Below are 25,299 nucleotides of genomic sequence, written 5' to 3'. Positions count from 1 at the left end.
TTTGCTCAATATACCTTTAATTATTTGGTATTATTAATAATTAATAATATTCATCTATGTCAGGGGTGTCAAACTCAATTGCACATGGGGCCAAAACTCAAAGCACACTTTAGGTCACGGGCCGAACAGGATTAACATTTATTAAAGACACTAAAACAATGTTTTTTGAACATAAATATGAATAAAAACAGACAGGAATATTATTCCAGAATAAATAAACTTAAACTTTGAATAACTTAAAATACTTTGCTCTCCATAAAAATATCTCCTGTCAAAATTATACAAGTTAGAAATATGAACATACTGCGAAAAAACCCTGAAAAAATCAATAAAAATTTAATTAAACGTTAAAATAACAACAAATCAAACCAATCAGATTTCTTTGCTCTTATGCCATTTTATAAAAAAATATCTTAAACTTTAAATAACTTAAAATATTTTGCTCTCCATAAAAATATCTCCTGTGAAACACAAGACATCACACCTTCATCATGCAGCTCTTCAAAAACTCTCCCTCAGTAAATAACCGGCTGATGTGCCTCTGATTTCTCCTCTGCTTTCACACCAGCTTCACTTTGTGATTTTGCTCTGAAAAAAAAAACGTTTGATGAAATGTCAGATTCTTCTTTAACTCTTCTACTTTCTGTATCTTCTGTATCTGTAGCTTCTCCTGATGTTTTGTCTCGTAGTTCCGTCTTAGATTCAATTCCTTAATTACAGCCACATTTGCTCCACAAATAAAACACATATGTTTACCGGCAGTGTCAGTAAACATCTACTCAGAATCCCATAGGTTTTAAAAGGCTCTGTTTTCAGAATCAACTTTACTCTTCACCATTGTGAGGGGCTTCACAATAACTGTACAATAGGGTTAAATACATCAATAGAAGCTCAACTTGATTAACGCTGGAATGTTCCCAGGTAGTCTAGCGTTGAAGCGCTGCATTATGGGATCTGTAGTTTTTGTTATCAGCGCTATATATCGCCGCGACATTAATAACAATAATAATAGATCTATATAAAATCATCTCGCAGTAAACTTAGACCATGCCTGGAGCGACAGCGAACTTGCTACAGAGTTCTGCTCATTGTGGAACAAAGAGTTGCAGTTACGCTTGCTTCAAATATTAAATATCAATCCATTTTACACATGTTTGGCATCGGCCTCTCAGCAGCAAGTAGTCTCAGCTATTCTAGAAATCCTGAAGATTTCCTACAATTTCCTACAGGAAACAATGATAATAAATGGCTTTACAGACAGGGTGGGCTTTCTCCAATGCACTGGGGCTATAGATTGCACACATGTGCCCATCATAACCCCACATCTTAACAAATCTGATTTCTACAATAGAAATGCTAAACTCCATAATTCTGCAGGGTGTTGTGGACCACAAATTGATGTTTTAGGACATCAATGGCAGGTGGCCTGGTAAGGTCTAGGATGCAAGGGTGTTTTGGAATTCCTCCATCATGTTTCTGTCCCTATATGCTATAGCAGATGCTGCATATCCACTCCTAGCATGGCTTCAGAAACCATTTTCGGAAACACCGGGAATTACATAAGACCAGTGTCTGTAAAATTGCAGACTGAGCATAGCCAGGAAAACCTTTGGCATGCTAAAAGCTAAATGAAATAGTCACAACATCACCAAGATCAACAAAGTTGTGGCATCTTGTTGAACACTTCATAATTACTGTGAGAGCAGAGGTGAAATGCTTGAGCCACTACTGGAAAATTTGGAAGATGAAGTGCACAACGAAATGGGTAAAGCCAAACCCTGATCATGTCACTGGTCAAGATATTTGCAGAGCGTTAACAATACATTTCATACAGATTTAAAATTAAAAGGGAACATTGTGTAAATTAAATTTAACTTTCTTTTATATAAGATAAGTTAGTGACAGTTGAATGTTAAAATGTATTTTTTTTTATTTTTTATTTACAATAGGATATAGATATAGAATATTGTTTATTTTTCAAATGAATTATATAAAAAAGACAATAGAATTATTTTGTATTGTTCCAGTTAAGTTGTTTATTATTTACTTCTTTGAAAAATGTAACAAATGACTTCTGAACAGAATATTTTCAACTTCTGAACATTAAATCTGTAAATAATATAATAATTAAAAAAAATGTTAAGTGCTAAGTTAAACTTCAAGCATTACTTTTTGTGTTTGTCAATACAAAAAACTAATTCACAAATCTAAACGATATCTGAAAATGTTTTAGATACTATGCTTATTAAAAAAAAAAGAACATTCAAATGTATTCTCCTACAAAAAAAAAAATGGTTTATTATCTGCATATATTGCACATGGATTTCATCCCAGGTGCTCGTACTTCTGGCGAAGTTTTGTAACGTGGTTCTGTTATACCCCTTAACACTTCTTATGTTTTTATGGGTTGAGGAGAGTTGATTTTTAATGTGATCATCTTTCCAAAATACAATAAGTGCACAACTCTCCTCCTGGGACCATGCAACCCCACAACCTGCCATGGTAAAAAGTATTTTTCTGTTGTTATAGCAGTGACGTACCTTGGCTGCAGGTATGGCAAGCCTTCAGTTACACATGTCAAAAACAAAATACTAAGCGTAATGAGATCTCATTGCTTTTGCATATCATGAAGATATCAAACCACAAACGGACCCACAAACAAACCGTCCGGAGGTGGTCTGAGTATGGTTAGTTTTTGAGATTTTTTAGAGGGGTCTGAGATCACATATTTTGTTCACATATACCCGATGAACCGCTCCGAGAGCGTTCAAAAGGGGGTAAACAAACTAGGTGTGAAAACACCCTAAGTATTCAGAGAATGTTTTTGTAATTTTGGCTCTGTACACGAGCAAATTTGAAATGAAGCTTTTCAAGGTGTTGAATAAAAATAGTCCATTAACTTTTGGAATGATTTTCATTTGTCATGTAGGTAATTTTTAGCTGTGAGTCCCAAAAGTGAGGGGTGCATCATAACAGTTTAAGAAAATTTTTTTTTTTTTTGCACTAAAAAGCTTTAGCAGAACCTGGGGTGCAAAGCTTTTTGAGGTCAAAGGGGGTGGTTTGATGTTCATAACAGGGCACATCACATCAAATAACATAAGTAAGCATGTCTTTTATTCCCAGGAAATATGGTATTGTCAGGCAAGCTGAAATATAATAATTACAGCAAGCTGTAGACTTGCTATAGAGCTTTAGATTGAAAGATGCTAGTGCAGCTGACTTTAACATTAATAATTACACAGAATTATAGCATTCATCAGTAAGATCGATGTTTAGTCTATCCAGAAGCCCTGGGTTAATGGTGATGCCTGTACCAAGCTAAAAGCATCCAAAAAAATCCATCATTTTAATAGGCTGTGTAACATAGCCTAAACTATAAGAAGATAATGCATGTTTGTCAATTATCATTGTTAAATAATTTTTAGATAACACACCAAAATTTAGCTTCTGTCATTAATCTTATTTTTACTTAACTATGTCCTTGCTTTTTATAAATTCTAAATTCTATATTTTATATATATTATTAAATAAATCAAAACTAAATATAGGGAAGTAAGGCAGACAACAAAAAAACTGTGGGAGAAGGGAGGGGTGTTTGTAAGTGGATGTGGATTAAGGTTAACTTTTTTGCTGAGACTGCATGTGCCCAGAAAGTGAAAAAGAACCTGCTTTTGACAGCTAAGGTATTTCACAAAATTTTTGTGTAATATTGCATTATAACTGAAAGGCAATTTGCTATTTTTTTATTTTATTTTAATTGTATTATTAAATGCACTCCTTCTCTCTACAGACAGAAAACTATTCCATTGACTCCAGCTATGTAAACAGCAGAGCACACCTCATCAAAAGGTTTGATTTTATTATTTTTCTGTTTTATAATCTATCTCATAGTAATAACTGGTAAAACTTACATAAAATCATGTAAGATGTTAAACAATATGAAGATTGGTTGATTGATTGATTGATTGATTGATTGATTTGTTTATTTATTTATTTATTTATTTATTTATTTATTTATTTATTTATTTATTTATTTATTTATTTATTCAGATTTGATTACAAATAATATATTCTACAAGCATGTATATTCTATTAGCAGCATGTATATTTTTTTATATAGTATCAACCAAGTGTCCATATATTTTAATATAGTCAGTATGGGAATTGGACTGTATTAAAATCAAAGGTCAGTTTATTTGTGGAAAAGAAAAGAACAATTTTTGTTTTTTGTGGGGGTATGGTGTTGGGTGCAGGTGCAATTAGGCTGAGAACAGCAGGGTCTGTAGTATCTTCCTCCACTTCTGTAGAGCAGTACTTAGAGCACGTGTTGTGCACAAGTGAGTGTGTTTGTGATTGTGCATACAGTGAGATGGGTGATGGCTACCAAATTTGGGGAAATTAAGCTTGCTTACTGCAGATGTCGATTGCGATCTTTTTCATACATTCTTACATAGACACTTCTTACAAGTTCCTCATCAACTTTTCAGATTTATTTTGTTAATTAAAGATACTGTTGATTTTAATGCTGAAAATATTGTATATAAGAGTACACCTGAACACAATGTTATAGCAAATTGAAAAAAAACATTTTCTTACCTTCCTTTCAGTACATCAACATTTAAGGACATGGAGGGTAACAGCCTAAAGGATAGTGGTCATGAAGAAAGTGACCAGACGGACAGTGAGCATGACGTACAGAGGGGCCACTATGCTGACACAGCTGTGAATGATGTACTCAGTATGACTGTGCATCCCAACAATTGCCAGCTATCAGATCCAGGTAATAATTATAATAAATATAAATATGAGTGAGAGAATACAGGCAAGACAAAAATAGCACAGAACTGGTAAAAGCACAGAGGGGGTTCAGTAGGAACACCGTTTTACACTTTTCCATCACTGATACAATATGATGGCCTCAAAGGTACAGATTAAATCATACACTGGCCTGCTTTTTGAAGTCTCATTAAAATAGAAAGAGCTTGCTCTGTACTCATTGCATTTTGATACTAATTTGACACATTATTAGTAGCATTATTGATTGTAAAAACTGGCTCTTTGGCCTGAATTACATGTTTTTGACTTCCATTTACATAGATATCTGGTTGACCAGCAGGTATTTGTAGGGGGCATGTTTGGTCTCAGCACTTTACTAGAGCAATTAGGAGAGGCACAGCAATGGTTAAAAGTTGGATTTATTAACAAATTTGGGTTCTTAGCTGTTTAATTACTTGATTGCTTTGTGTTGTGATTTTAAATATGCAGTTGAATTCTGTAACAAGAATTAGCAGAACGTATGCTTTTATAAGACAGTAGGCTTAAGGTTAAGGAATTACTTGAGATTTTGTTATAAAAATGAAAGTGGAAACTTTGTGGAGAAGGTCCTTAGACTATAAAATTAGTTTTTTGCCTAATGAAATACTTGGTTACTGAAAGAGGAATAAAGAGACAGGGTAGCTCTAAAACCAGTCAGCTACAGAAAAATTTACAAACGTATATTCTTATAGCCAATCAGGTCATGTGTTTAGGTAGAGCTAGCAAAGGGGACCAGTTAGATGTTGTTTGTGCTGGCTAATATGCCGTATTCTGCATTGTTATTACCCAGTTTTTTTTTTCCCCCAGATTAATATGAAATAATATTAATGTGTACTGGGCAGCCAGTCTGTATGTAAAATTGAGGGATGGCTCAGCAGAATTATTTGAATAATTTCTAGTGTGACTCCGTTTCTGTGAATACTGTGGAGACGCAAGGGAATTGTCAGGCTATTGGTTGCCATGGTTAGAGGTATTTCTCGAGTTCCTCATTCAATATTGAACTGTATAATTAATTGGCTCACCAGCTCTTGGCCACATGTTTAAATTATTTCTTATTTACCCCTAAGGAGCGATTGTTTTGTTAGTGTGCCTATTGGCCTTTTTAAACTGCACACATAACTGCACACATAAAAAATACCATCAGAAATGCTCACAGATGCTCAAAAAAAGTGAATTGAACATGAAATGAAACTAATAGCATTTGTCTACAGTAAAGTGCCTACTGCTTAATAATTACTGCTTAATTATTATGTCACTCATTTTCAGTAACCAATCATAATGCTGCATGAAGTGTTCATGAGTTCACTGTGTGCTGTGTTCTACTGCATGTGTACTGCATGCAGAGCGTAATGTAGCATGACAGATTGTGGTCTTTGATAGAAGTTACAATAAATGAAGAAACTGAGTGGAGAAGATATTTAAACACCAGCAAACTCACAATCCAAGCAATAATTCATTTTAAATGTGGATCATCACTAGCATGGTGGTTTGGTTTTGAAAGGTCAGATGTTAGCCAAAAGATCTGCAAACTGTGCTGAAAAGCGATTGGTGGTCAAGCAGCTTTTGATTGCAATCTCTTTCACCATCTTCAACTCACTTCCACTCACTCCTTCACTGAATATGAGGATTAAGAAAAGCTTTGGAAGTCAGCTGTACATAACATGCTTGCAGCAGACAGAGTAAAATATAAAAATAAATTCAACAAACGTTGGCCAAATCATTAAGCAAGAAAGTTTTGTACAACAGAAAAAAGCAACAGATATACAGATATAAAAAGCACGATATAGCAAACGTTGTCACCAATTACATTGCCAGAAACATACAGTAGTAGCAGTTAACATTAATTGTATAAATCATGTTGCCAAACTCTTGTGCATGAGGTGCACAAGGTTATATGTTTTGCTTGTTGTTTGTACTGCAACTTGAATGTTGCAGTTTTAAATAATAAATACTCTCTCCTTTAATATACTGATTCAATTATTTTGTATCCTATTGTCATTTTAAAGAGGAGCTGGTACAATATAAGAAATTTACAAACATATTTTTGGATTATGCGAAATATCATCTGATTATCGTTATCAGCAAAATTGAGAATAATATTGTTATATATATATATATATATATATATATATATATATATATATATATATATATATATATATATATATATATATATATATAATGTATATATAAAAATATATATATATTTTTTTAATCATACATGCCTAGTGTACAATTTTTTGTTTTAGGAAACAAACATACAGTGCTAATTCTGGCTGGGGCCTCACCTTAGCCATCCAAGTCTTAATTCTTTATGGCAGAGATTCCAGAAGAACCCATCTTTAATGATAACATAATTGCATTACAGAATGCCTACAGACTTTTCATATGCACTCTCATGCTAATAAAGTGCTTAGTGAGTATAAATTAGAGAGAGAGAGAGAGAGAGAGAGAGAGAGAGAGAGAGCAAGCATCTTACTTTTGTCCAGTTACAGTGTGAACATGCGTTTTATACACAGTAAAATAAAATAAAAATGTTCACACTTCATACTTACTCATGCACTGGGTTTAATGACTCCTCCAGAGTGCACAGACAGAGCAGTAACAAGTGGTGCAATTTAATAAAAAGGCTAAAAGGTCCTTACATGTGCAGTAAGCATTTTCGGGGGTTGTGAATTCGCACGTCATAGCTCGGATAGAACACAGATATAGAGCGATGCTGCGGGTTGAAGAGGCGCTTGAGAGCTATCCCTCTCCCCGGATCACCTCCTCCCTCAAGACCCCGACATTACCCATAAAACCCGTGTGTAATATGTCGGCGTATGTGGGTAAGGCTTATGCCTTGGCAGGTCAAGCTGCTGCATCCCTGCACACGATGACAGTCCTGCAGACGTATCAGGCTGACCTGCTGCATGAGCTGAATGTGGGAGGTGACCTAGGCAGCCAGTTCACAAGCTCTGCTGGATGGCGGACCTGGCTCTCAGAGCCACTAAAGAGACCACTAGGGCCATTGGCTGGTCCACGGCCGACCTCGTTTTGACAGAGAGGCACCTCTGGCTCACTCTTTCCGAAATGTCTGACAGTTACAGAACCATGCTGCTGGACGCCCCACTCACTTCTTTATCGTCGCATCACTCACTCCTCCATCAGGTATCCCGCATTGTACCCCAGTATCCCATGCCCGGCCTGCCCCAGGCCCCATGTTAACCCTGCCACTGAATGTGAATTTAGGGCACAGCCAGCTCTAGCGAGCATCCTCCTCTGTCTCATTCCGGTCTCGTAGTGGTCCAGGAGAACTTGTCACCTCCTTCGAGGCTCCTAGAGTCGCTTTAGGGCACTGCCCTGGATCCAGGCACACAGAGGTCAGTCTCAAGAGATCGATACCCCTAAGAGACTTCCTAGCAGCCTGGAAAGCTCTGCCAGACATGTCTCAGTGCCCACTGTAGAGCGAGGCTATTTGATTAATTTCTAGTCTTGTCCGCATCCTCAACTATATCGGCTATTGGTTGATATTGGCTCGATCACAGCAGTTAGCGGTGTGGCATCGAGATGTCGTTCTCGCTCACATGAAGGTTTTGGGGTTTCGGGTGAACGCCGGGAAAAGTGTGCTTTCTCAATTACAGAGAACCGCCTATCTCGGAGTCATATGGGATTTGACTACTTTGCACATGCAGCTTTCCCCTGCCCGCATTGTGACTATCCTTACGGCCATCAGGAAGGACAGAGATAGACCGCCTCTTATTGTCAAGAAGAAACTGCTAGGGCTCATGGCAGCTGTGCTCAGTGTTATCCCACTTGGCTTTTTGTACATGAGACCCCTTCAGTGGTGGCTTAGGAAGGTTCTCACGTAAGGGCAATGCCCACCGTACGCTTAAGGTCACGCAACGATGCCTATGTGCCTTAGATGTTTGAATAGATCCCGGGTTCTTGTCTCAGGGCCCCGTGTTTGTAGTTTCCGGTCATCGCAAAACAGTAACGATAGACGCGTCCCTCATGGGGTGGGAAATGGTCATAAGTGGTCGCTCCGCCCAAAGTCTATGGGAAGGGCCCCATGGCATATCAATTGCCTAGAGATGCTGGCCACGGCATCTCTAGCGTTAAAGCATTTTCTCCCGAACCTTCAAAGATCTCCACATTCTGATTAGTACGGACAACACCGAGATGGTTTTTAACATCACCCATTAAGGAGGTTTGCGCTCTTGCCGCCTGTACAGGCTAGCGCTCCAGATCCTCCTGTGGGTCCAGTGGAAGCTCCTCTTAGTGAGAGCAGCTTACATCCCTTAGCAGGGCAAATTTCTGGGCAGAGACCCTCTTGTGACACTTTTCTTTTTTGTGGCACCCAGAGGCTCCAGGTATGTCCAGTGCCTTCTTGTACCCCAGAACGGCTTACATCTACAGGGTGCCCTAGGGCATCCAACGACTTGTAAGGTTACAGGCATTTTATCCTCCTCCATTTTAGGCCCCAGACCAGGAGAAATTAAGCTAGCCATGTCCGGTATGTGCACTGGACATCTACGTCCACAGAATAAAATCTGATCAACTGCTCGTCTGCTACGGCCCTTCAAGGAGAGGCTTGATCCTTTGGAGTACCCCTCCAAGACATTCGCAAGTAATTTGCATTTGGTCCACCCCGCTGACCTTGACCCTGCAGTCCGGTTCTATTACCTGGACCGCCGTCCCACTCCTGGTCAGTCTGGCGTGATTGGACACTCTTTCAAAAAAGCATTTCGACACAGCTCAAGTTCCTGAAAGGGAACGTCTCTAGGGTATATATGTAAGCCAAGTTCTATAAGCGAATGAGACGCTGCGTCTCTAAGCCACACTGCATCCCTGCAGCGCTTTCTTCTTCTTTACAGAAGCTGGCGCCAGCTTCACTCCATGTGCGTTTTATGCTTCCTGGTCGTTACGTCACCCCGCCAGTGACGGCCAGCATCCAATTTTTAATTGATTACACACATAATTTCAGAGCGTGAACACTCTGGCATGTTCCCAAAGTGTTTTGATGCAGCATCTCGTTCCCTCTGTGAACTAGGGTTACATACGTAACCTAGAGACGTTCTCTCAGCACTACTGCTGCTACAGTATGTGAATATGATATATCACAACACTAAGGCATGTCCTGAGAGTCACATAGAATATAGACTAACATGGCAGACTTACAGCTGCATCTTTCTGTAGCCAGAACAGGAAAAGAAAGCCTGGAGTTCACTTAAGTAAATTTATGATTTGCTGTCTGTCTGAACCAAAGGAATAAAAGCTAACTATCTGTACCATATTGAATTGCATAGCATTTACTAAATTTACTAAATTGTATTACTTTGAATCACATTGTGTTGAATCAAATCAAAATCAGATTGCACCGCATTTAATAGTGGTGAATCATATTGCATCGGTAGCTGCTTTATATATCTTTATAAATATAGCTTCATGTATCTTTGATGTACTGCATCATTGGCTATGCATCAAGATAGTGTACTACACAGGATTGAAGAAACAGGGTCTGGTGAAGAATAATCCCTAGATAAATCATATTGGTTCATGTTTGACAGTAATTGGTGTCGGTTGATTTTGTTATTCTGAAACTTTCGGGATCTAAAGATGGAACATTTGTACTCGTTTTCCATTAGTCTATTCAGTAAGAGTAATGCAACAATGGCTTATCATTTCAAGCTGTAAAATTAGTTGATGTTTTAATGTTTCTTCTTCTTTTTTCGGCTGCTCCCATTAGGGGTCGCCACAGCAGATCATCTGTCTTCATACTAACCTGTCCTCAACATCTGCCTCTTTTAACTACCTGCATGTTTTCCCCCCACCACATAAATAAACCTCCTACTTGGCCTTCCTCTTTTCCTCCTGCCTGGTGGCTCCATCCTCAGCATTCTCCTACCAATATACCCCATGTAATTCCTTTGCAAATGTCCAAACCATCTCAATCGGGCCTCTCTCACTTTGTCTCCGAAACACTATAAATGCGCGATCTCATGTCTTTTAGTGAACGCCACTGTCTCTAAACCATACAACATAGCCGGTCTCACCACAGTCCTATAAACTTTACCTTTCACTCTTGCAGATACCCTTCTATCACAAATCACTCCTGCCATTCTTCTCCACCCACTCCACCCTGTCTGCACTCTTTTCCTCACTTCTCTAACACACTCTCCATTACTTTGCACTGTTGACAGCAGGTACTTAAACTCATTCACCTTCTCCAAGTCTTCTCCCTGCAACCGCACCACTCCACTGCCCTCCCTCTTATTCACACACATGTACTCTGTCTTACACCTAACAACTTTTATTCCCCACCTCTCTGGCACATACCTCCTCTTCTCAACCTGCTCCCTACTCTCACCACAAATCACAATATCATCCGTCCTTCGGCCTGTTCATTACCATTGCAAACAGAAAAGGGCTCAGAGATGCAATCCCACCTCCACCCTGCACCAGTCTGTTGTTCCTACTGCACACTTCACTGCTCACACATACTTCTCTGACACACCTGACTTCCTCATACAATACAAAAACTTCTCTCTCGGCACCCTGTTGTACGCTTTCTCCACAAACACACAATGCAACTCCTTCTGACCTTCTCTATACTTCTCCTTCAACATCCCCAAAGTAAATACTGCATCTGTACTGCTCTTCCTCGGCACGACAGATGGTCACCTCTTCTCTCAGCCTGTCCTCCACTACTCTGTCCCATAACTTCATTGTGTAACTGATAAACTTTTTTATTCCCCTGAAGTTACTGCAGGTCTGCACATCTCCATTATTCTTAAAAATTGGTACCAACACACTCCTGTTCCATTTCTCAGGTATCCTCTAACTTTGTTAAACAATCTTGGTAAAAACTCCACTGCCATCTCATCTAAACATGTCCATGCTTCAACCGGTATGTTGTCTGGTCCAAATGACTTTTCACTGTTCAATCTCTTATTCGCTGCTCTTACTTCCTCCTTACTAATCTTATCATCTTCCTGTTTCACTATCTCCACATCCAACCTTCTCTCTCTCTCTCGCTCTCGCTCATTTTCCTCATTCATCAGCTTCTCAAAATACTCCCTCCATCTTCTCAACACACTCTCCTCACTAGTCAACACACTTCCATCTGCATCCTTTATTGCTCTAACTTGTAGCACATCCTTCCCAGCTCGGTCCCACTGCCTAGCCAATCCTTTTCTCCTTCCTTAGTGTCTAACTTCTCATACAGCTCCTTATATGTCTCTCTGCTGATCTCAATTCTGTTTAGCCAACCTTATGCTTTCCTACTCTTTCCAGATGTCATGCCAAGTACCTTCTTAGCTGTCTACCTTATCACCTTAATGCCCTATTATAGTTTTCCTCCTTTAGGTTCCTCTATCTTATTGTTTTTTTAGTCTTTACTCTTATAGTCTCCAATATCTTTCAGCTTGCATCTCCTGCATAGAATGTAGTCCATGTGTGTGCACCTTCCTCCACTCTTATACGTCACCTTATGATCCTTCTTCTTAAAATAAGTATTTACTACTGCCATTATCATCCTTTTAGCAAAATCTAACACCATCTGCCAAATTTTCATCCATAGGTACACTGTCCACTACTTCATCTAACTCACTGCATAATCTCTCCTTCTCCTCCATCTCACAACCCACTTGTAGAGCATAAGAATTTATGACATTTATCATCACCCTTTCAAATTCCAGCTTCACATTCATCACCCTATCAGAAACTTTCTTCACCTCCATTACACTCTTACTGTACTCTTCCTTCATGATCACCCCTACACCATTTCTCTTTCCATCCATACCGTGATAGAACAGTTTAAATCCACCGTCCACCTCCAATGTTTTTAGCCTTACTCCCCTTCCATTTCGTCTCCTGAACACACAACATATCTACCTTTCTCCGCACCATCATATCAGCTACCTTTTTCCCTTTACCAGTCATAGTTCCAACGTTTAAAGTACCCACCCTAACCTCCACTCTCCTACACTTCTCCTTTCCCTGCTGTCTCTGTAGATGTCTTCCCCCTCTCCTTCTCCTCCTTTGGCCAACAGTAGCCCATTTTCCACCGGTACCCTGTTGGCTAACAATACCTGTGGCGGTTATTGGTAACCCGGGCCTCGACCGATCCGGTATGAAATTCAGGTTTGTTATCCGCATGTTTGATTTGGCACATGTTTTACGCAGGATGCCCTTCCTAACGCAACCCTACCCATTTATCCGGTGTTGGGACTGGCACTAAGAGTGCACTGGCTTGTGCAAACATAATGCCTGGGTTTAGGTCAAGGCTCTGTACAGACCAATTTAAAAAAAATTCATTCTTGAAACACAATGTCTGCATCAAGCGTACATTGTGCATAGAATTGTAATGATTGAGCTTAACATGTAAGAGATGATAGTAGAAATGAATAGAGAGTAGTCAATTAGGGAGAAAAAGACTTAAGAGAGGGAAGTGTAAGAAGGCAGGAAACCTAGGCCTTCTACTGACATTATGATTAATGCATCTAACCAGTTATATGCCAGCCACACAGGACCATTGCTCTCATTTTAATAGTGATTTGACAGAGAATCTTGTAGTAGGCAACAACAATGGCAGATGGCCTACAGAACCCACAGAAATATTGCTGAAGTACATTAACTTTTTCAGAGCAGCTCAGCTGAGTTTGCCAAAACTTCTCACAATACAAAGTAATGCACAAATTTGCAAAAAATATGTAAAATTTGGCCATTCATAAAGAATCTGTTCTATACCGTAACATATTTAAAAAAAAAACACTAAGATGTGCTCATATAGAGGCCTGCCCTGATTAATATAGAGGATAAAAAGAGTTAAGTATAAATACATTTATAAACATATACAGTATGTTGAAATGCCAAACTGAATAAATAAATAAATAAATATATTTTGGTCAATAAAACTGCCATAATTAAAAGGATTGTTTTTTACATTTATGTTTTAATTATGCATTTTAAAATGTATACATTTATACATTTTGCTAATTTTGTGTGTGTCTGTGTGTGTGTGTCTTGTTGAGAGGAATCAGTTGCTTCTGTCTGCATGCTCAGCTTACCAATCCAGCTTTACAGTGATGTTAGGACCACCCACCTTATTAACATATACAGACACAAAATGTATGTCAAAATGTATACAGTATATTTCAAAATACAGAAATAAATGTCATTAATTTTATTTTGCCCTTTTATTGAGCATGAGCCTATATAATGGATGTATTTATTTCTGTATTTTGACATTCATATATTTGTATTTATATTTAAATAATTTTATCCTTTATAGATTAAAGGACAAACATATAGTTTTCTATGTAGAATTGAAAGACAGTCATCACATTGGCAGCATATGTTTTTTTTTAAACCTTTTCTATATATAAATTCAGTGTGCCACTATTACATAGAAGCTTTCTGGTCTGAAATAATGCATTTTATCAGCCCCATTTGTCAGCCCCCTTCATTGTATGTAATTTTGTACATTTGAAATTTCTGTTCTTAATTTTAGCCTCAGTTCTGTTTTTGACACTTATTTTGCTCCAAACTGCTCTGCATCTGTTACAGATAATTGGCATATTCAATTAAAGCCAAGTGACATTGGCACTTTATTTAACAACTTACTATATTCATATATGTTCTGTGTGTATATTTCAATTCAACAATATTTCAATTGTTGTCTTCTTTGCAAAATATTATTTCCTTAAGAGAAGTTGTGTATAAGCCAAAATGGTTCAAGATCTAAGAGGCATTGTGAATCATTGTGAACCAAAATTTCCCAAGATAAGAAGAGGGAGTGACACAACCATGCACAGATGTACCACAGTACAGTAAATGATCATTAATGCTACATGTCTGATTTCTCATCATCTTATCAAGTTCAGGATTAGTATAGAATGGTAGAAAGTTAATTTCAACTGAACCTAGTATCCAGAAAACTTCTATTGATGTATAGAGCATAAATCTCCCGTGTCTTTCTCCGGGGCTTCTGTGACTGCAGAGTCTGTTTATTAGTTAAAGCCCATCTAACTCACCAAAACTTCATGTGCAAATGATCTCCTCAGCATTGTTCTCTTAGCTGAGTTTATGCAAACTTAACCCTATAAAAGAAACTGGCACACTAGCAATAGAATTTATATATTTTTCCTTCTGTAGTTCCTATTTTATTTTCTGTTTTCAAGCCTTCCTGCACAAATAATTGAACCCAGTTGTTCATTTGGGTAGCTATTTAAACTTGTTCCCTTTGTTCTGTGATATTATTGTAAATATGAATGGGTGAAAACATGGCAGACAATTTCACAGGTAACTTTAAAATTACTCTGATTTGGGATGATGAGATTTGGTTTCCTCAAGAGAATGGGAAGGATTGAGCTCTCCAGTCCTTGTTCCTCTAGCTCTGGAACGGCCAAAACCACAAACATAAATGCGATGCCGTCATACAGTCTCTTTTAATGACCCAATGAGATCCATATAAAATATTTTAAAGGGGACCTTGATTAGATTGATTTTTGTGTGACTAGTAGATTTATAAGTTGGCATTCAGTACATGCCACACAACATTTGCAATAAGCACAGGGAAAGCCGGGCCATGAGTTTGTTAGGTGCTTTATTTAGTGTAGTATAAAAAGCTATATGTAATAGGAGAGCCTTGTGATTTTGACTACATTCTTGGACTAATGCTGTTATCTGTTAAAGAATATACTGCAGTGGACTACAACATCAGGTTGGGTCAGAGGGATCAGCAATTATTTATAGGATATACATCAAAATACCACAGTGGGCATTTTAAATCTTTTAGGATCAAGAATATAAAAAGTAATAAATGAATACTCTCATCAAATCACGATCAACAAAAAATCACAAAAGATCTCTATTAGGAACCTTAATAAACCTGTATCTTTATCTCAGCTGACACTGACATTTACAAATTACAATTGGCACCTCATAAAATGTCCTGCTATGTACATTTAACACTGACATAATTATCTTATTTCCATAAAGATGACTTCTAATGGTGTTTAAATGTTCTTGCTACTCCACTTGCATTCCACTCTTTTGCCCATTGAAACCCACAATTCATTTTACAAGACTGTCATGCCAGGCTTAGCTTCATGACTTCAGAGATCATTCAATTTCAACAATTAAATTAAAATAGTGACTGCAGATTACTTCAAGCAAATGGTGACTTTACTCTCCGTTCTTTTTTTACTTTTCTGCCACTGATAGGGGCATTTAATGTCACAGCCCAGCATAAGACTAGGATTGTTCTTATGCATCAGGGAAATCCAATGACTCTGAACTGCTGCCATCTGCCTCACATAGAGTACAAGATCCATGTTCTTCACCTTGAAATAAACAGACATTTGATCATTCAATAACTTAATTAGATTCAACTCATGTTAAGTGTTGATTTCATACAGTTTATGTCTCAAAAACAACTTTTTGCTGACTCCTGAAACATTGCTATGTTAATGGCATTGCATGTTATGCACTGTACATCCAAAGAATTTAAATGTGGCATTTAAATAGTACCTCTGAGGCAAAGCATCTCTGCTTTCTGTAATATTTGAAGTGTTATGTTTAGTAATTTCATGCACAGCAACATTAAAAAATACTGACAAGCTCTGTTTCTTTATGGTCCGCAGTGGATGCGATAGTTGTTATTGGGCTGCACCCTAAATGAAAACCCTAAGGTTTCATTAATAAATTAATATAATTGTGTGTAATATAACTGTGGGTGTATATACAGTGAGGAAAATAAGTATTTGAACACCCTGCTATTTTGCAAGTTCTCCCACTTAGAAATCATGGAGGGGTCTGAAATTGTCATCGTAGGTGCATGTCTACTGTGAGAGACATAATCTAAAATAAAAAAAAATCCAGAAATCACAATATATGATTTTTTAACTATTTATTTGTATGACACAGCTGCAAATAAGTATTTGAACACCTGAGAAAGTCAATGTTAATATTTGGTACAGTAGCCTTTGTTTGCAATTACAGAGGTCAAACGTTTCCTGTAGTTTTTCACCAGGTTTGCACACACTGCAGGAGGGAATTTGGCCCACTCCTCCACACAGATCTTCTCTAGATCAGTCAGGTTTCTGGCCTGTCGCTGAGAAACACGGAGTTTGAGCTCCCTCCAAAGATTCTCTATTTCGTTTTAGGTCTGGAGACTGGCTAGGCCATGCCAGAACCTTGATATGCTTCCTACAGAACCACTCCTTGGTTATCCTGGCTGTGTGCTTCGGGTCATTGTCATGTTGGAAGACCCAGCCTCGACCCATCTTCAATGCTCTAACTGAGGGAAGGAGGTTGTTCCCCAAAATCTCGCAATACGTGGCCCCGGTCATCCTCTCCTTAATACAGTGCAGTCGCCCTGTCCCATGTGCAGAAAAACACCCCCAAAGCATGATGCTACCACCCCCATGCTTCACAGTAGGGATGGTGTTCTTGGGATGGTACTCATCATTCTTCTTCCTCCAAACACGTTTAGTGGAATTATGACCCAAAAGTTCTATTTTGGTCTCATCTGACCACATGACTATCTCCCATGACTCCTCTGGATCATCCAAATGGTCATTGGCAAACTTAAGACGTGCCTGGACATGTGCTGGTTTAAGCAGGGGAACCTTCCGTGCCATGCATGATTTCAAACCATGACGTCTTAGTGTATTACCAACAGTAACCTTGGAAACGGTGGTCCCAGCTCTTTTCAGGTCATTGACCCCTCTCCTCCTGTGTAGTTCTGGGCTGATTTCTCACCTTCCTTAGGATCATTAAGACCCCATGAGGTGAGATCTTGCATGGAGCCCCAGTCCAAGGGAGATTGACAGTCATGTTTAGCTTCTTCCATTTGCTAATGATTGCTCCAACAGTGGACCTTTTTTCACCAAACTGCTTGGCAGTTACCCCGTAGCCCTTTCCAGCCTTGTGGAGGTGTACAATTTTGTCTCTAGTGTCTTTGGACAGCTCTTTGGTCTTGGCCATGTTAGTAGTTGGATTCTTACTGATTGTATGGGGTGGACAGGTGTCTTTATGCAGCTAACGACCTCAAACAGGTGCATCTAATTTAGGATAATAAATGTAGTGGAGGTGGACATTTTAAAGGCAGACTAACAGGTCTTTGAGGGTCAGAATTCTAGCTGATAGACAGGTGTTCAAATACATATTTGCAGCTGTATCATACAAATAAATAGTTAAAAAATCATATATTGTGATTTCTGGATTTTTTTTTTAGATTATGTCTCTTACAGTGGACATGCACCTACGATGACAATTTCAGACCCCTCCATGATTTCTAAGTGGGAGAACTTGCAAAATAGCAGGGTGTTCAAATACTTATTTTCCTCACTGTATATACATACATACATACAGTCAGTACAGAAATATTTTATATTTTATATATTATATAACAGCAAATGGCTGTTATATTGCAGCCATTTGCTAAAATAATTCAAGTTCATTTTTCTTCCTCATTAATGTACACATAGCACCCCATATTGATAGAAAAACGCAGAATTGTTGACATTATTGCAGATTTATTAAAAAAGAAAAACGTCTCTAGGTTATGAACGTAACCCTAGTTCCCCGAAGAAACGAGACGCTGCGTCGAAACGCTATGGGAACGGCCCTGCGTGACCACGCTCTGAACCACGTGTGAAATCTAGCCAATAGGCAAGCCGTGACGTCATAGACAGGCAACGTCGCGTAAACCAGGAAGCTACAAGATGGCTGTGCGGTGGTAGCGACATTAGCTTCTGCAAAGAGAGAAGGTAAGCGCCGCAGGGATGCAGGGAGCGTGGGCATGGAGACGCAGCGTCTCGTTACTTCGGGGAACTAGGTTTACGTCCATAACCTAGAGACGTTCCCCTTCAGGAACTCGAGCTGCGTCGAAAACGCTATGGGAACGAGTGTCCAATCACGCCACACTGACCAGACCCTGCCTAGAGAGTGAGGGCCTCGGCACCAGCACGCAGGACAGAGGAGCCCGGGTTGGCTCTGATGTCAAGGCCATAGAACCTGACAAAGGTCAGCGGGGTGGACCAACCCGCAGCGTCACAGACATCCTGGAGTGACACTCCAGCGGACTCGGCCGCAGAGGCCCCCACACTCCGGCGAAGCGAGCCCTGATCGCAATCGAAACGGGGACCAGGACTCGCAGCCGAACAACTGCACCGACCACCTCCAAGGACACGTCCTGTGGAGATAAGCACCCAGTGCTCGCACTGAACACAGCCGGGTCTCGTAACCCCTGGTCGGGGGCTATAAACAGAGGAGGGCAGAATGCCTGTAACACGACACATCTTGTGGGAGCACCCAGCCTTGTGTAAAGAAACACTCTGGCCATGCCAGGGGGCAACTCCAGGCGGGACGAGGCAACTGCCAAGTCCCAGACAGGCACTCTGAGTCGCGTCCCGGGCCACAGCCTCCGGGCGCCACGGAGGAAACGTGTCACCAATGGGACCTACCCAGCGAACACGGAAAACCTCAGGGTCGAAGGCAAATTAACCCTGTGGCAAACTGTACCTGCAAAAACTCCAGAACTGAACCGACCGGGCAGTAAACTGGGTCCAAGTCATGGTGCTCACACCGTGACGCGAACAGTCGCCATCTTGCGGCATACGACCTCCTCGTGGAGGAAGCTCAGGAGTGGAGAAGGGCCTCTACTACCTCGGTAGAGAGAATAGCCGCTACGAACCATGCCCCCTCAGGGGCCACAGCCTCCACAACCCCGGGCGGGGGTGAACCAGGGTTCCGCCCGCCATCAAGGTACTACCAGGAGGAGACAGACTCCCTCCCGGCGAACTCATCCCAGAACTCCCGAGAGCAGCGCGAAAGGCGTACAGGCGTAGCCTCGGCCAAGACTGTCCCATGACAGCCACTGTCTCGACAGGGCGTCTGCTCAGACATCCAAACGTCCCGGGACATAAACGGCTATAAATGAGAGGACCACAAGAGGACCTCCCGCGCCAGTTGTTTGCAAGGGCGAGACCCTGGTGGTTGATGTACGAGACCACCGCAGTATTGTCCGTGCGGACCAACACATAGCGACCTCTAAGGCAGTGATTTTCAACCAGTGTGCCGCGGCACACTAGTGTGCCGTAAGAGATCGTCAGGTGTGCCGCGGGAAATTATCTAATATCATCTAATTAACCATTGTCGGGTGTCTGTGCTGTAATAAAGTGTGCTGTCGGTGGCAGCAGAGAGCGATAAATGCCTGTAAAGACAATAGAGTTAGTGCTGCACGACACGTGACAGTTTGGGATCTCAGCAAGACGAGCAAGTGACAGTGATGGAGAAGTTTTTGAGAAGGGAAAATGCAAATGCCGAACAGGGCCTTGGAAAAATTCTGACACAGATGAATGCCCTAGTATGAGTGGTCAAAAGAACAAAGCCAAGACAGTGAGCTCGAGGCAATACAGCGAAAGCTATATTTTATTTGGATTTACTTTCACCGGGGATGCGACAGCACCGACGCCGCTGTGCTTGGTGTGTGGTGAGAAGCTATCCAATAGCGCCATGGTGCCAAGCAAGCTTAAACGCCATCTCCAAACTAAACACCCTTCCGTTCAAAACAAGCCGATGGACTATTTTGTACGCTTACGTACAAACAATGAGAAACAGGCAACTTTTTTTAGAAAAACCACAAAGTTAAACGAGAGAGCCCTCAAAGCTAGCTACCTTGTGGCTGAACCCGTAGCTAAATCAAAAATGTCCCACACTGTGGCAGAAACATTAATACTGCCAGCTTGTAAAGCCATTGTAAATGAGATGCTCGGCCCTGACGCGGCCAAAGAAATAGCTAAAGTGCCTCTCTCAGATAACACAATTGCCAGACGTATTGATGACATGTCTGCGGACATCGAAACTGTTGTTTTGGAAAAGATGCGCATCAGTAAGAAATTTGCCTTGCAACTTGATGAGTCGACGGATATAAGTGGACATTGTCAGCTCTTGGCCAACGTGCGTTTTGTGGATGGAGAAACCATTAGAGAAAACTTCCTATTTTGCAAGGCACTGCCAGAAAAATCATCAGGAGAGGAAATATTTCGGGTCACGTCGGAATATCTTGACAAAAGCGGGCTTACGTGGGAAAACTGCACAGGTGTCTGCACTGATGGAGCCGCAGCCATGGTCGGGCGCATCAAAGGCTTCGTAAGTAGGGTCAAACAAAGAAACCCAGATGTTATTGTTACGCACTGTTTTTTGCACCGTGAGGCCCTCGCTGCAAAGACCTTACCAGCAGATCTAGCTCCTGTGTTGGATGATGTTGTGCGCATAGTGAACTTTGTGAAGACGCGACCTTTGAAATGTCGCTTATTTGCGTCTTTGTGTAAGGAAATGGGAGTGGAACATAAGGTCTTATTGCTCCACACGGAGGTCCGGTGGCTGTCGCGCGGCAAAGTGCTGGCCCATGTGTATGAGCTGCGAGAGAAACTTAAAGTATTTCTGACAAACGAGAGGTCCGATTACTCAAAGCTGCTTGCAAGTGATGAGTGGTGTACAAAGCTGGCATACCTGGCTGATATATTTCATCATCTGAATGAACTGAACAAACGGATGCAAGGCCGAAATGAAAACCTGCTTACAAGCACTGATAAAATGAACGGATTCCGTTTAAAAGGTGCAGCTCTGGCAACAACATGTGCAGCGTGGCAACCTTGAGATGTTCCCGCTCACCGAGAAACGTCATGATGGCAACACTGCTCTAATGTGTGAGGTGATTGGCACACATTTGAAAACTCTTGAGGAGAAGTTGTCATTTTATTTCTCTTCAGCCTTCACAGAATGCCTTGACTGGGTTAGGGACCCATACAGCTCAGCATACGTTGCTGGAAAGGACATGACTTTAAAGGAGCAAGAGGAATTCATTGAACTGAAACAAGATCGTGGTTTAAAGCTAAAGTTTGCTGATCTTTCTTTGGACAGTTTTTGGTTATCTGTTGCCAATGAGTTCCCCATTCTGGCCAACAAAGCTATTTTGACATTGCTCCCGTTTTCAACCACATATCTGTGTGAGCTGAGCTTCTCAAGCTTGACTGCAAAAAAAACTAAAAACAGAGAGAGACTGAGAGCTGTTGAGGAAGAGCTTTGTGTGTGTGTCTTTCTACCATTCCTGCCAGGATATCCATTTTGTGTTCATCGAAACAGGCCCAGGTTTCACACTTAATGAGTATAAATACATTTAGAAACTATATTATTAACTATATGTTTTTTTGTACTGTGTTAGAGTGTCATTTTGGTTGGTGGTGTGCCCCAGAATTTTGTAAGTGTAAAAAATGTGCCGCGGCTCAAAAAAGGTTGAAAATCACTGCTCTAAGGACTGGGAGGAAGTGTTGTAACCCCAACAACACTGCCAGCATCTCCCGGCAACCTATGTGCCACAAGAGATGTGGGCCACTCCACAGACCCTGGGCGGAGTGGCCACTCATGACCGCTACCCACCCCGTGAGGGAAGCGTCCGTCGTTAGCGTCACGCGACGACAAGGAGTCCCTAAAACGGGGCCTCGGGACAGAACGTAGGGTCCTACCATGCAACCAAGGCTCAAAGGGCACACCACGAGACCTTGATGGTATGATACAGACTCCCTCTGGGGGAGAACCCTCCTGCCCCGGAGCCACCACTGGAGGGGCCACATGCGGAGAAGGCCAAGTGGAAATACACTGGACGCTGCCGACATGAGACCCAGCAGCCTCTGGAACTGCCTCACAGTGACTGGTTGGCCTGCTCATACCTTCCTGACTGCAGTAAGGATGACTACAAACCGGGCGGGAGACAACCGTGCCCGCAACCCGGCCAAGTCCCACACCACGCCGAGAAAGTGGTTCTCCGCGCTGGGGAAAGTACACTCTACCCGGCGTTTGAGTCTGAAGGAAACTCGGGCGGTGCTAAGAAAGAAGGCGGCCGATCCGCGAGTGAGACGGGCGGACCCCGAAGGAAGCGCGTGCCGTCGAACGTCAGGAAGGAAGGGCGTCCCGAGCCGCGAGTGTGTGGGTGAGCCCTGGGATGAATACTGGAAGGGAAAGCACCAGGGTGAAAACGAAAGTGAATAAAGATGGCTCTGCTTGGTGAACCATTGCCTGTCTGTCTTTCTTCCAGTACGGGGTCATTGAGTCTGTTACAACAGTCCTTCCCACTGTACTGATCACTAAGCTCACCTGGGTATCTGCACCTCCACTTACAGATGGATTCTGTACTTCCTCACCAACAGACCTCGACAACAACGATGAATCGGCCTACAGGGAAGAGATCCGTAATCTGGCAGCATGGTGTGCCACCAACAACCTGACCCTCAACGCCACGAAGACCAAAGAGCTCATTGTGGACTTTCGGAAATCCAACAGCAGGAGACATCTACCAGTCAACATCAATGGAACTGAGGTAGAACGAGTCTCCAGCTTTACGTTCTTGGGAGTTCACATCTCTGAGGATCTGACATGGCAGCAGAATACTTCAGCCCTGGTTGAAAAAGCACAACAGCGCCTGTACTTCTTGAGAAGTCTCAAGAAATCTCATCTGTCCCTGGGGATTTTAACAAGTTTCTACCGCTGCATCATTGAAAACATCCTGACCAGCTTCATCACTATATGGTACGGGGGCTCTACTGTGGGTGAACGCAAAGCGTTATATATATATATATATATATATATATTAGACTGGTTATTTAGCTTGCTAATTCCTAAATGCCACAATCTTGTAACCTTCCACTTTTGCACATTCCTCTTTAATACCATAGCCTTAGAACCATTTTGTACCTTTTAATGATGTCCACACATCTCTGCACTGTTACTGCCTTTATATTCATTCACTGCACTTAATATACAACATTATATTCTGGTGTATACAATGCACCCTTGTAGGAAAGAAAGAATAAAGAGAAGATAATTTTAAACTTTGAAATAAAAAAGAAGAGACCACATTAAAACAGAAGTATATTACTAAACCTTTTAAAGTGTAACTATTATTGAGGTAGAGTTAAACACTTGCTCTATTTATAGGAGAAGATACAAACAAGATGTATGTTTGTGTCATGTGAAGTGGGACATTCTATTTATTAGTTTATTAATAAAAGAATGTACCCTTTGGGGTGTGTGTGTGTGTGTGTGTGTGTCTGTATATGTGTGTGTCTGTATATGTGTGTGTGTCACAAACAGATGTACTGGGGCCGAGTTCCGAGACTGAATTGTTTTATGGTTTGAGGGTCCCTGTGAATTCGACCGAGGAGAGGCCAGGGGGTTATCTGGCTTTCGGGGTGGTGTGTGTGTGTGTGTGTGTGTATGTGTGTAAGGTATAGAGACTAGTTTGTGTTATCAGTTGAATGCTGCTTTGAAGCTGGAGGGGTCAGGGTTTGTACTGCTTTGTGTCTGCTTGGTGGTGGGGGTGTGACACTGTGGCGTGCACAACCTCCAATAAAAGTGTAAGCCGTGGTGCTCACCTTTTGATTGAGATGTAGATGTCAAAGGTTAAAAGGAATGCCTTGGACATGATATCTAAATGACACGTGCCAGACGCTACAGTGCCTGGTGTTCTCAACACATACTGCTTAGAATTAAGGCCAAAAAGTTTTATCTTGGTCTCATCAGACCAGAGAATCTCATTTCTCACCATCTTGGAGTCGTTCAGGTGTTTTTTTAGCAAACTCCATGCGGGCTTTCATGTGTCTTTCACTGAGGAGAGGTGTCTTTCGGGCCACTCTGCCATAAAGCCCCGACTGGCGGAGGGCTGCAGTGATGGTTGACTTTCTACAACTTTCTCCCATATCCCGGCTGCATCTCTGGAGTTCAGCCACAGTGATCTTTGGGTTCTTCTTTACCTCTCTCACCAAGGCTCTTCTCCTCCGATAGCTCAGTTTGGCTGGACGGCCAGCTCTAGGAAGGGTTCTAGTCGTCCCGAATGTCTTCCATTTAAGGATTATGGAGGCCACTGTGCTCTTAGGAACCTTAAGTGCAGCAGAAATATTTTTGTAACCATGGCCAGATCTGTGCCTTGTCACAATTCTGTCTCTGAGCTCTTCAGGCAGTTCCTTTGACCTCATGATTCTCATTTGCTCTGACATGCATTGTGATCTGTAAGGTCTTATATAGACAGGTGTGTGGCTTTTCTAATCAAGTCCAATCAGTATAATCAAACACAGCTGGACTCAAATGAAGGCCTAGAACAGAGGTGGCCAACCAGTCACGAGACCATTTTTTTTACTGTGTTACCGCAAAGAGCCACATCATACACATGGGCACACATGAACATCACCTATCCCTTCCTCTCACACACATACACACACATACACATACACACACACACACACACACACACACACACACACACACACACACACACCTCTGTTCAGCCAGATTTATTGTAAATGTCACACACCAACATGATAATGATGTAAATTGACTTCTACAAGACCACATTGTGTGCACTGTCTCACACACAAACTCTGAGTTTAACCAAGTTCACAAACAAAAATATAATAATTTACAATAGCTTTTTCCTTTTAC

The 25,299-nt window shown here is 41.1% G+C and overlaps 1 protein-coding gene across 4 annotated transcripts in view; it reads left to right on the top strand.

Annotated features, from left to right (window-relative positions):
• Positions 1–25,299, top strand: part of pcdh19 (protocadherin 19) — a 175,837-nt gene that overhangs the window by 54,474 nt on the left and 96,064 nt on the right. For all 4 annotated transcript variants that reach the window (XM_083560220.1, XM_083560218.1, XM_083560219.1 and 1 more), the window contains exons 4-5: positions 3,791–3,849; positions 4,608–4,780. In XM_083560220.1, coding sequence (XP_083416346.1) covers positions 3,791–3,849; positions 4,608–4,780 — 232 coding nt within the window. The remainder of the gene's footprint in view (positions 1–3,790; positions 3,850–4,607; positions 4,781–25,299) is intronic.

Source organism: Silurus aristotelis, assembly GCF_946808225.1.
Source record: "Silurus aristotelis genome assembly, chromosome: 14".
In the NCBI taxonomy this organism is placed as follows: Eukaryota; Metazoa; Chordata; class Actinopteri; order Siluriformes; family Siluridae; genus Silurus; species Silurus aristotelis.
The sequence above is the reverse complement of the archived record's forward strand: the minus strand, read 5'-3'. Positions and strand labels throughout refer to the sequence as shown.